The sequence below is a fragment of the Gavialis gangeticus genome, unplaced genomic scaffold, assembly GCF_001723915.1.
Source record: "Gavialis gangeticus isolate Ggan-Ray unplaced genomic scaffold, GavGan_comp1, whole genome shotgun sequence".
In the NCBI taxonomy this organism is placed as follows: Eukaryota; Metazoa; Chordata; order Crocodylia; family Gavialidae; genus Gavialis; species Gavialis gangeticus.
In genome coordinates, this window is record NW_017729005.1 from 6,688,098 (window position 1) to 6,700,597 (window position 12,500).

The 12,500-nt window shown below is 35.4% G+C and overlaps 1 protein-coding gene and 1 long non-coding RNA gene across 2 annotated transcripts in view; one reads left to right on the forward strand and one right to left on the reverse strand.

The window, feature by feature from the left end:
* SNX10 (sorting nexin 10) overlaps positions 1–11,602 on the forward strand; it is a 79,833-nt gene extending 68,231 nt beyond the window's left edge. The window contains exons 6-7 of the mRNA XM_019508619.1: positions 8,394–8,609; positions 9,049–11,602. Of these exons, the coding sequence (XP_019364164.1) occupies positions 8,394–8,609; positions 9,049–9,130 (298 nt within the window). The 3' untranslated portion in view covers positions 9,131–11,602. The remainder of the gene's footprint in view (positions 1–8,393; positions 8,610–9,048) is intronic.
* The window catches only part of LOC109291572, a 5,275-nt gene continuing 1,155 nt past the window's right edge, over positions 8,381–12,500 (reverse strand). The window contains exon 2 of the long non-coding RNA XR_002095890.1: positions 8,381–8,551. This is a non-coding gene — a long non-coding RNA (uncharacterized LOC109291572). The remainder of the gene's footprint in view (positions 8,552–12,500) is intronic.

Below are 12,500 nucleotides of genomic sequence, written 5' to 3' on the forward strand. Positions count from 1 at the left end.
AACCTAATTCTTCTAGCACCAAATAGAGTGTCCTAATTGTTTACTTAGTGTTAGAGGGTTAAGTCCCCTCAGTTGAAGCTGTGCAATTTGCATGGTAGCGGGGTGCTCTGAACTAAAGCTCATTGAACGTGTTTTATTTCAGAGCACCCCGCTGCCATTTTTTCAGCACAGGGATGCTGATGCATGTGAGACGGAAGGCTGCTGCAGCACATCAATTTCTGTGCTCCAGCAGACTCAGTTAGTCGAGTCTGCTCTGACATGTTGGATTTCCAGCACATAAGAGGAGGCTCCCTGAACTTCTGTTGGAGCCATAAGGTACTACCCTGCCCTACTTTATGCCTAACATGGTTTTAAGGAGGTTCAGTGAAACATGAACTGCTAATTCTTAGCTGAACTCAAAAGGACAGGTTAAAGGCCTGCTCATGCCTCTGAAACTCTGCCCTACCTTCTGCCTGATTTCAGACTACCATGGTCAACCACCTTTCTTAAACCATGTTAGAAACTTCTTTTTGCCAGCAGGAATGCTTGTAGCATAGTTATCTGTTTACTTTTTTACAGTTCTTAATATTTTCTGCTAGTGCGATGACTGATGCATTTGTGGTTGTAGTGATGGAACCATTGCTGAAATCAGGCTGTGACCAGCTTCCTGTTTTTATTAACCATTGTTTTGTGTATACAGTATTTCCTCTGAGCATGATTAGAAGCCAAGGGGGTTGGAATCCTAGCCTTCTGTTGATTTCAACATGTACCAGCACTGTAGCTTTATCAGTAATAAAAAGATGGGAAATTTTTAAAAATTTACTGTGCTTTGTGGCACCTGAGTGCAGTCATGCTGGGTATATCTACACGAGATGCTAAATGATCAGTAGATTAATTCTACTGCGCATTAGTCATTGTGGTAAAAAGCTATTGTGCAGCAGAATTAGTATACTGAGCATTGGTGTCACTAAAAAGGCATGCACCAACACTCCTGTGGAGTAGTGCCAGTTACTGGACATTTAGTTAGTGCCTGTTATTATAGGTACTAAACTCAGCGTGCAGTAACTACAGTGCATTAATGCACATGTAGACATGTCTGATGGTTCTCTGGTCAATGTGCTGTATAACTTTGTGCTTAATCCTTTGCTATTGGTTTGGGATGGGCTGAGGGAGATCTGTGTTAGTATGTTTAATAATTGAGGAGGGCAGGGAGCAGTAACCCCTTTTAACTACATTTTAGCAAAAGTCATGTCTGCTCCTGCATAGAGTTGTGTGTAGCAGTTCTTGGCAGCAAGGTCAGCTGACAGAGTGTGGCTCGAGTACACTAATCCCACCACATTTGGTGGGCTTAACATTCAGACAGCTCCAGATCTGGGAACACTGAAAGTCAGGACAAAGTTTGTGGGCACTGACGCACCCATGTTTGAGTTCTCCACTCTTTTCTGTGCCACACTGTGGAGTATTGTGTTTCCAGAAGCACGCTGTCATTTTTTAAAATGAAATGTTGAGAAATGGTGCTGAACACCATTGGGCCTCTGAATTTTATTACAGGAAAAATGATTTCTATCTAGGGGTTGTGCCTCCACAAGTGTGCAGGTGTAAGAGAGAGAGAGGTTTCCCTTAAAAGAGGTTGACTTCCCAGCTTTTTGAACACCTTGAGGTTAACTGGATATTGTGAGAATGGAAAATGACAGCATGCTGAGTATTTCAACCCCATACCATTACCCCAAGAATATTAAGATGAGTATTGTACACCAAAGTTTTAGAAGATGGATTTGCTCTTTGATGTAGCAGTTTGAATGTTTGCTCTTGGATGCTGCATGAAATGTAGCACCCGTTTCTCAGCTCTGGGTAATGCTTGGAGGGTTATGTTCTGGTGAGTTGGTTTGGTGTCTGTGTGCACTCTTATTGCCCTCTGCTGGCTGGAATGTCAGGCATGTTTCTGCTCCTAGAAATGTTCTCTTAGTTCAGCAACCTAGTTCACCTTTATCTGTGAGCTTGAGGGGGTGGTTCCTTTTCTTGGAACCAAGGGTTATTAAATCTTTCCCTGAGGTTGCATTTTATGTGACTTGCTGACAAATGTGTTAAATTGCATAATACCAGTGTGAAGTCACTGCTGACTTTGCACTATGAGAAACACTGTGACTGTTAGAGATGAAGTGTGGTTAATCTGAGACCTTTCTAATTCCTTTGCCTATTTTTTAAGCATTTGGCATCATTTTATTCTGTGGATTGAAATTCTGTGCCCAACACTTTCTACAGCACTGGTTCTTCAGCAGCTCCAGGGGTTGGACAGGCCATGTAGCCCTGAGGGGGAAAGAACCTCCTAGGAAACAGTAAGGTAGAACTTAGGCAGGCATCCATCCCTCATCATTTCTCATGCAACAGTCTGGTACCATGGATGACCTGAGGAGCAGGGATTCCCTGTTATCCAGGATTAGGTGCAGTCAGTCTAGAAGAAACTGACAGGGGCTTTAAAATCCAAAACAATAAAAGTGAACAGTTAGCCAGAATGAGGATAGATTTCTTCCAGGCAGAACAACACACTGTCCTGGCATTAGCTTATGGGAGTGGACAGAATAGGGATCCAAACCCACATTGTCAATCAGGCTGAGGAACCTGGGTCATAGACAGAGAAATAGAAGGACCCCCTCAAAATCCAGAACCCCTCAATCCCTTATTGGTCTATTGTAATATTTTGATATACTTCCAAATTCAATTGAAGCAGAAGTCTCCATTAACTTTCAATGAGTATTAGACTCCCCAGTGTCAAGGGCTCCTGAAAATCTCATCAGGTGCTTTTGAAAATCTCAGCTTCCCCACCTCTGCATCTTTTCTGTTTGTCTTCTCCATCCACCTCTTTTTGTGAGGAGGCTACTTGAGCAAATCCCACAGCACTAGCAGAAGAGAGAGAGAGCAGAGCACTTGTGCTGGAAGTAGGGGGAGGAAAAGAAGCTCATTTGCGTGAGTTGCCTGGCCCTGCCATGCAGGGCATCTGTGTTTCTTATTACTGTATAAACCGAGGCAAGGGTTTGGCTTTCAATTTCAAACAAAATAAAGCATAATAGTGTATTCGTTTTTATTTGGGTTTAGATCAGGGTATCAAACTCACTCAGAGACGGTGCATGCTGCATGCAGGGAAAGCCAGTCTAGACCCATATGCAGCAGCCTGGGCTGGACGGGCAAGATCCAGCCCATAGGCCATATCTTTGACACCTCTGGTTAGATTAATCTGATTTCATCATATATTCGTAGCAAAAAATATACTTGTCTTACAGATAATTATCACTTTGAATTATCAAAGAACAGTAAAACTCAGTTCTTGTCACTTGCGTAATTTAGTTTTGAATTTAATGTTTCAAAACTGTACTTGTATTAGCCATGTATCAGTTTGGTTACAATTCCTTTCTTGGAATAAGGAAAACTACATTTCCACTTGGAAACTTTCCTGAAGACGCTGTTTTTTCATGCTTATGAATGTTTCTTTAAATTAATTCAAGAAGCGTGTTAAAATGGAGAGAAAAAGATCAAGAAATGTGTCAACACTAAATTTTATAAATCCTCTTCTCCCTCATAATTTTTCTGCACAAAATTTAATGTGGAGGTCAAAAACCTTCTTAGAACAAGGATTTGCATGCTTGTTTATTTTAACCGTACATTTAGTTCCCCAAACCAGTTAAATTTAAGTTGCAGACAATTATATCATTACAGCTACAGCCTTTAGTGACTATAATTGAAGGCATTTTCTCAGAAAAGTTTGGCTTAAGAAGAGAGTGTAAGTATCTACTGCTAATACCCATTAGTGTGACTACTGATGCTTAATATTTCAGTTAGCCATTACATGCTTACTACGACAGTTTATGACAAAATTAACAAGCAAACTGATTTAAAGATTCAGTCCAGTGCTGATTTCCCAAATTGAGTCCTGCTTTCATCTCCTTACCATGTATGTGTAAAAATTGTGAATAACTTCATTGGGCCAGACACAATGTTGCCTTGCACCTAATCATTTTCAGTAGTGCCGAGTGGGTGTAAAACATTGCCATTGTGTTTGTAGTGCTTTGCACTCTGAATTGGTATGTGGTCACACGAGATTCTGAGCATGAGTGGATTGAACTGATTGGCTTTGATCAGTCTAATCATATAAGATTTACTAGGATAAGTGACAGATGCAGAATCAGGCTCTATCTTTGTATTAGAGGACTTGTGAATAGAGTAGTTCAAAGTAGTTCATACTTGAATATGGAATGTCATGTGGTGTAGTGTGGTGTCTAACCCTTCATTTCTGTTTACTATTTTTTAGTTAAATTCTCTCTCAAATTCTTGCCTTTTGCCTGCTACATTCTAACTTGCTTGTTTCAGTAACATCTTCTTTTTTTTAAAAAAAGTAGGACAAGATTCACTCTATTTTTAAGGGGTGGCAACTGAATTTCGTTTACACTGGGCTGTTTTCCCCTTTCTGTATTTGAATCTTGAGTGAATGTTCGATAGGGGGCACCAGAACACAGGCTGTGATCAGTTGTTTCTGGAATATTTTATTTTTTCTCTCTCCCATGATATGATGTAAATAGGCAGAGTAAATTTGTTGAAAACGAAATCAGAGTGTTAACCTTCCACACGCATAGAAGTGTGCATCTGTCATTGTATTAGGTTACAGTAGATACAGGAAATCTTTAGTTAGGATTAAGTTGTACTGTTCAGCCATATGTTATTCTCCTGCAGCAGAACTGTATATAATATATCTAATAAAATCATGTTGAAGAAAACCAGATTTTGGCCTCTGTCCAAATAAGACAAAACATATGTTTTTGTCTTTTGTAAATGTTCTTGTTTTAACTGGGGGAGAGGGCATATTCCTATTATATCCTACAGCGCGTCTTAAAGCTACCTACTTTTGTTGCTATTTCATGTTCTCTTTCTGCAGACATCTAGATATCAAAAATATTTACTGAAACTGCTTATAAAGATTCTCATAACCACAAATAAAAAAGGTTTGATTGTCTCAGATTCAAATCTAGGGCCTGACCCAGCAAACCAGTACTCATGTAGGTATTCCTTATGTAAGTGAACTGATGCATGGCATAAGTGAGATTTTATTGTGGGAAGAATGACTACTTGCATGAATAAATATTTGTAGGTTAGGGATTCCAGTTCTGCTCTAGAGATGCAAAGGAAAAATCTTGTTTTTTAAATCTGTCTAGTCATTATTATTATTTTTAGTCTCTGCTAAAACACCCTTATTTGGTGTTATCATATTTTGCCTCCCCCATGCCCTTCCACCTTCTTTTTTGTTTTTTCTGCATGTCATGTCTTGCCTTTTAGATTGTAAAATGTTTGGAGCAATCACTTTGTATTTATTTGTACAGTGCCTAGCACAGCAGAGCCACAGCTCTGAGTACTACCATATTATTAATATTTAATGATAGCAATAACTTCTGATGAGAAAGCATGCATGTACCTTTTCAGAGGAGAGAATATTTTGAACATGAAAACATGAGGCTAGAAATTAATCGCACATACAGTTTATTTTTCATTTTGATTGCTTTTTAATTACATCCTTCAAGCAATGTAACTTGCTGGTAGCAGAATAAAAAAGGCAAAAGTTGTTATCCCTTAATTAAAGGGTAGAAGAGAAGTTTCAAGGGCATAAACTATGTGAAGAGTGCTCATATATCTGCTTACAAGCCAGCTTTGCAAAGCATATAAATGTTTTTTGCCCCTCAGAGATGTACTATCTCAGATTAGTTTAACGGACATCTTTCTCTCTAATTCTTCCTTTCAGTCTCTCTTCACTTGTTTAACCTCCAGGTGGCACTATTAAGCAGAAAAGAAAATTACTGTGAAATAATGAGTCCAATGTAAAGTAAAATTGGAAATTGAATTATAGGTGCAGAAAAAGGACAGTAGCCTTGAGGTCCTGATCAACCTGTACTCTTATCACTTTTGTTTGCTGTTCCCATGTGTTAGGTTACCAGCAAGTTAATAACAGTGCTTCAGCAGTTCAAGGTTTAGTAGAATTGCACTGGACATGAAATAAAGCTAAAATGAATTTGTGTCCAATATCATTGACATTAGTGCTCATTACTTCTGTGGTGTAATGCCTCAAACCATCTAAAATCAATTTTAAAGATTACCCATTATTTTATAAAGAAAATAAAATACATTTCAAACAGCAACAAAGCTGTAAGTATAGTGTAATCTCATGAGCAGTTAGTTACTTGTGTGTTAGCTGAGTGGCAGGAAACTACTGAAGGTACAGAACAAGAAAATCTGCAGGGAAACTAAAACCAGTGTACAGTGAATTTAGTAGGCCAGCTTTTATGATACTTCTCTGAATATGAAATGCAGAAGTCAAACCTGCAAAAATGTGAATTTCTTCATGGTCACATTTGTAAATCTGGAAAGCAAACTAAGATTTATTTAAAGGGAAAAAAGAATGAGTTTACTCCTACAAGTGCTTACACTGAAAAACTGGATTTATTGTGTGGTATGATTCTTTTTCTTTTTGTCATGATGTTTGTCTTATTTCTTGTTTGGGATTTTACGTTTACCAAGAGTCTGTGCTGAAATCCCTTTTCTGTGGCCCGTGAATGATGGCTTTTCAAACTGTATTCATGAAGCTGCTGTTGTTGAGAAAAAAGGAGGTGTGGGTTTAAGTTCTGTGTTGTTGCATGCTACTGCATGGCTTCTTTGGGGACACTGGGAAGTTATTTTAAATGTATTGTGCATTAATATGTTGTAGGCATAAATGTTAAGAAGATAAATTATGATTGGTGGTTATTTTTAAGTAAACTAGGAGGGGTTTATAGGAGTAAAAAGCTGGCTTTTACCAGAGTTTTTAAAATGATTTTGTCTTAGCACATAGCTAAAGCTAGTCACTATTAGAACTCTACCATCTTAAATAGAATCTCACGTCAAGTATAGGAGAAAATTATGGCCACATTTTCATCACTGCAAATGTTTAAGTCGAATTATTTTGTGTATGTGTATAAGCACTTACTACACATAAAGTTATATCCCAAATTTACAATTATGTTTCTGCTCATGTATTTTGCTTTGCAATTTTATAGGCTTTAACTGAAAGCCAGAAATCTTTTACACCTTTTTACATTAAATACTGTTGGAATGTTTTCTATAATAGACAATAGTTTTCAGTCTACTTATATCTTAAAATGTTGCAGTTCAAGCGTGTGTCTAGTCTTGTGAAATATGAATAACCAGTCTACAATAATTTTATTTTAATTGGAGAATTTTTATAATACACTTGGTTTGGGGCTTTTTTGGTCTTCATCCATGCTTATGTTAATGTTATCGCTTGTATCCCATTGTACAGTGGTAAATCTAATAATTAAAGGGAAGCATATTAATAAATAAAGGTAATCTAAATATTAGTAAGTAGGAAAATGTCCCCTAATATCTTAATCTTGCTTTGAAACATTTTAGTAATTTTTGTATTTATTAACATTAATCATTAGCAAAATAAATGTTTTGCTAATGTTGAGCATTTCCATTAGATTCAATAGGAGTAGTCACATCAGTAAAGTTATACACACTCAAAACATTTGACAGGATCTGGCCCTTATTGTCTCCTGCTAATCATGTTAGATTAGGCATATTGTACGGTTCCCTTCTTTCTTAAAATATTGCAGTAGTACTGCATATTCAGAGTAGCAACAATGATGCTCAGATTTCAGTCCTTGTGGAGTAAACTGACTCTGACTTTCCATATTTCTTGAATGTTGTACTCTGATTACACACTATTCATGAACTAAAATAGTTTATGCTGAATGTATTTGACCACTTATTTTTATAAATATAAGGGCTAAGATGAGGGGTTTTGTCTGAGCTTCATGAAAACTTTTTAACATCACATTTGTCAATGTGGCTCAATGGCATTTTTATTCTACTTTTATACAAAAATTTGTAGAAGTGTAAAATACATTGGCTGAGATTCAAAAATATTCTACTACTCATAGGTATTTCAAAGTACAGACATTTCCAAACTACTCCATCTTCTTCAACTCCCTCAAAAGAAATGGGTGAATTTAGAGCATTTTAATATTTTCAAAATATAGAAAGTTCTTGAGTAGACACCAACATTTCCAAAGTGTATATGCTTTCACACTCCTTTAAAAGCATTAATTGATCCAAATGGTAATAACAGATCGTTAAATGGAAGAAATGTCCTTGAAGTTATTCATATAACAGATGTTTTTAATTATTTGCTTCATGTTTTTACTCACCTAAAATTCCAAATAATACAGTAAGAAAGTAGCATATACCCAGTCATTTTAGTATGTCCAGTACCGACTTGGGATTAATTTAAAGCATTTGAAAATATGACAACATTGAGAGATTGTTCTGGTAAAACAGTTGAATATAATATATACATTTATGTGTTTTTCTCTTTAAAGGATCCTACAAAATGCCTTATTGCTTTCGGATAGTAGGCTTCACCTCTTCTTACAGACTCAGCTAAGCCCAGAAGATATTGAGGCTTGTGTATCTGGACAGACAAAATATTCTGTGGCTGATGCGATTCTTAAGTTTGCCTCTCTACATCGACGTTTTCCTATTGAAGATGGAGAGAGGAAAAAAGGAAAAATTGATGCAGATTCAGATTCAGAGAGGTTACTTCCTTACTTTCTTACATTCTGAAATTTTATATATATATATACACACATGCATATACACACGCTTCACTTTTTTTGTTGATGTAATATTAAGATAATGAAAAAATTAATTGACTGAGATTTTATTGAGCTGTGACAGCTCATCATAGAAGTCTTCACACACACCTCCACACTGAATTAATGAATGCAGTAGAAATTCAATTATCTGCATTCTGATTATGTGAATTTCATTTAGTCAGACTTGAATTATTCGCGTTTAAATTATCTTGCTAAAAAAATATCCAACTGCACTCCAAATGGCTAATTAAAAGTCCAAATTTCCTGTCTCTCTTTGTGACTGGAGATAATTAAAGTTCTCCTCTGTTACTCAGGCTTTGAGTGTGTTGTGAAAACCAATTTCCTCTTTTTATTTTTTTTTCTTTCCCCTTTTCTGCAGTTCATCCTCGGGGCTTGGACACAGTAGTGATGACAGCATTTCACATGGATGCAAAGCAAGCCCAGCTTCTGAAGAATCCTGAAAAATCATTTGTATATTGCCATCCTAAGTACAGACAGAATGGCTCATATTACATTTGCTAGCTACATCTACATGTATTTATGTAAACACATTTTGCAATAACATGTACCTAAAAAGATAACTGTTCTTTCTCAGGTTTTTTAACATACTGTGATAATGTTCATTGGTTGTTTTTTTTTATCAGAGTTGCATATTACTTATCATATTTAAATGTATACAGCCATTAGAATCTCAACCAATATTAGGATAGTGATGCTTTGTGGCAAAATATGGCTGATAAAATACTTCCCTTGATTATATGTTTTAGATCTTAAAAATAATTCTATTTTATTTACTTAAAAGTTAAGTATGTCAAATTAAATATACTCAAAGCACCTTTTGCAGTTTATATCAGAGATGTTTCACTTCGAACAGTCATTTGACATTGATGAAATTATATATGCCACATGGCATTAACTTTTTAAGGTAGCATGGCAACATAAGCGAACAATAACTGTACAAGGGATACGCTGCTGACAATTTGAGATGGATAGTATCTTCCTCTAGTCTTGCTGCAGTGCATGGAAAACTTGCTTTTATCATGCACAAGAACTAGAGGCCAAAAGTTTCAAGCACAGTCACTTAAGTCAGGCATGTGAATAACAGTGACATGATTTTCAGGGGTGTTTGACACCCTCAGTTCACATGAAAGATGGTGGGAGTTATGAAGGTTCACTCCCAGTAAAAGTCACGGGTGAAATTTTGTTACCATTGAAGTCAATGGCAGAATTTCCCATTGGCTTCTCTGGGGTCAGGATTTTGCCCTAGGTGGTTAGCTTTTAGGGCGCTGTTTCAAACTATTAGTGAAGGTTCTGTATTTAATGTTTTAAAGGAAGTGCAGTCATCTCTCCAGTAAGTTGATAATCACATAATTATAACAGTACAAATGCAGACCTCTGTGAAGACTTTGGGTACAAACTGGAATATCTAGAACCACTGATTTCACCTTTACTATAGTAAATGCATTGGAACATTGATTTTTTTTTCACAAATGAAAGGCAGGGCTGAACACTTGTTAACCACAAACATTTTTTTTTTAACTAAGTATCTGCTGTGCTCTATATGTTCACAGTAATAGAGAGGTGTCACCCTAAGTCTGTCACCCTAACAAGTAGAACTTGTTTCAATGTTTTGGTGTATTTATATTTTATGTTTCTTAACTGCTACTGAAAAGAAGCCACTGGTTTTGATTCTGTTCCCAATGAAATAATGGCAAAACTCTCATTTACTAAAGGGCTTCAGGTTCAGGCCCAATATAGATTTTTGCCTCTGAAGGATACTTTGGCTAGTATCAGGGAAGAGATATTTTTACCCTGTGCATTAAAGAGAAAAAATAAATGTTATTAAATGGTCAACTAATAAAAGTTAGTGTAGACATGTGTGGGCCTGTTCTTAAAGTATCCAGCTGGGAATCTGTGAAATTTCAGAATGTGTGTTTTAATAGCCTAAGGATAACATCACTTAGGTAACTACTTTGAACCACTGTTTTCTGTTGATGGTAGCACTTTTAAAAGATAGATATCTAAGTTTCTTTTAGACCAGTTTTACTGAATTGCACAAATGTATCTAGTCACCATCTCTGCTTGGGTGCAGAAGAGTATTTTCATGCGGTGATAACATTTAATTAAAGCAACAAGTTATCACTACAAACTAACTAGAAGAAAGCTGTTATTGCTAATTGGTGACTTTGATTTAACTTTTTCTTGTTTCTTTTACCTCATCAATAGACTTTGTATTTAGCAAATTTGAGGTATTTAGCAAATAGTGAAAAATAATGTGATATGCAAAAACTGGAATAATGTACCTTGGAAAGGGAATTAGATAACTTTTTATTTTCTTTACTACACTTCTCGCTCGTGTATGTGTGTGTTTGGGGGGCTGTTTTGTTTTTTAACATTTAGCTAGATCATTTAATGCACTTTACACTGTGTACTCTGCTAACTTGTAATCTAAATACGTATCTAATATTACAACAAATTTAAGAGGTGGAGGAATCCTGAAGCTATTTTTAATTCAGGGAGCTTCTCTTTTGTGTATTAAAGTTTTCAAAGCAACCTGTGTATCAGTAATACTTGGATTTGTAATAACTGTATGTTATTAGCTTTTATCTCACTCAATACATTTCTATACTATAAAATCCGTTCCATTATTTTCTTCCTGCTCTTTGTGGAAGTTAATGAAGAATGTTGTTCTTTTCAAAGTTGTTGGTATACAATATATTAGTGAAATTTTTCATGTTAAATGTTAATGAAGAATATTTTCTGTTTCAGTGTTTGCTTAGTATATTCCAAAATACTGTAAGCAAGTATTTTAGGAAATTGTCCTAATTTTGTGAAATTTAATATAAAATTTGTAATTGTCTTTGTTTACAACTTTGAGTTAGTAATTTTAGCACTATATTAAATATTGTTTTAATTTCAAGAAGAAAGTCTTACCAGTGTTTTCTCTAGTTTTTGTTGCGACTAAGCAATATTTCAGTTTAATTTTGAAATAGATGTGATTTATAATTATATTCTGATTCCCCACTTCCAGATTCAGAATTCTTCTTTAATTGATTTTTGCTGAGATTTACCCTTTATAATCTAACCTCTCTGTACCTAAAAACCCTTTTATATAAAAGAACATTTGCAAGTAACAAATAGAGCAAAATATCATTTTTATCTCCTATTTGCACTTGATGTAAATGTAAGATTAAAAAAAATCCCATTTCCTACTTCTTTTGTTCTTTGTCATTACTTTATATTACTTAGTACAATTTCCTCTTTCTTCTTTAAATTAACTTTTTTGTTTGCTATGGGTTTTTGAGCAGTATGTAAACAAACAAAATCTTAGTAGTTTACACTTTTATATATTAATACACATGTACCCTCAGAGTAATGTAAATCTGTAGTCAACAACCTGTTACTTGCAATGCCACTAAAATGAAGATAACAAAAATCCCCTGTTAAAAGAAAACTGTTCATTTAATAACAGTTCACTTTTTATAAACATTGAATATTTAGCCACTTGGCTTTCTTCATTCTCCCAACACATAACATTTCAAAATTCTGTGCCCAATATTTTTTTGTATTGACACTTTTATCAATATGCTAAAGATAATTTTTCAGAAATATATTAAAAAGTATCTGCATTTATATTTGTTGACATATTCTGCTGTAAAATTCAAGAAGCACATAGCAGCATTTTCAAGAAATGGATAAAATAAAAGCCTGGTTTAAGTAGATGCTCTTATAAGTAGGATCAATAACGATGATCACTGTCTACCCCGAAAAGGGTTTTTTGTTACTACTTTCTACGCTGCTGAATCCTTCTTTGTAAGTGCAAAAATGTAA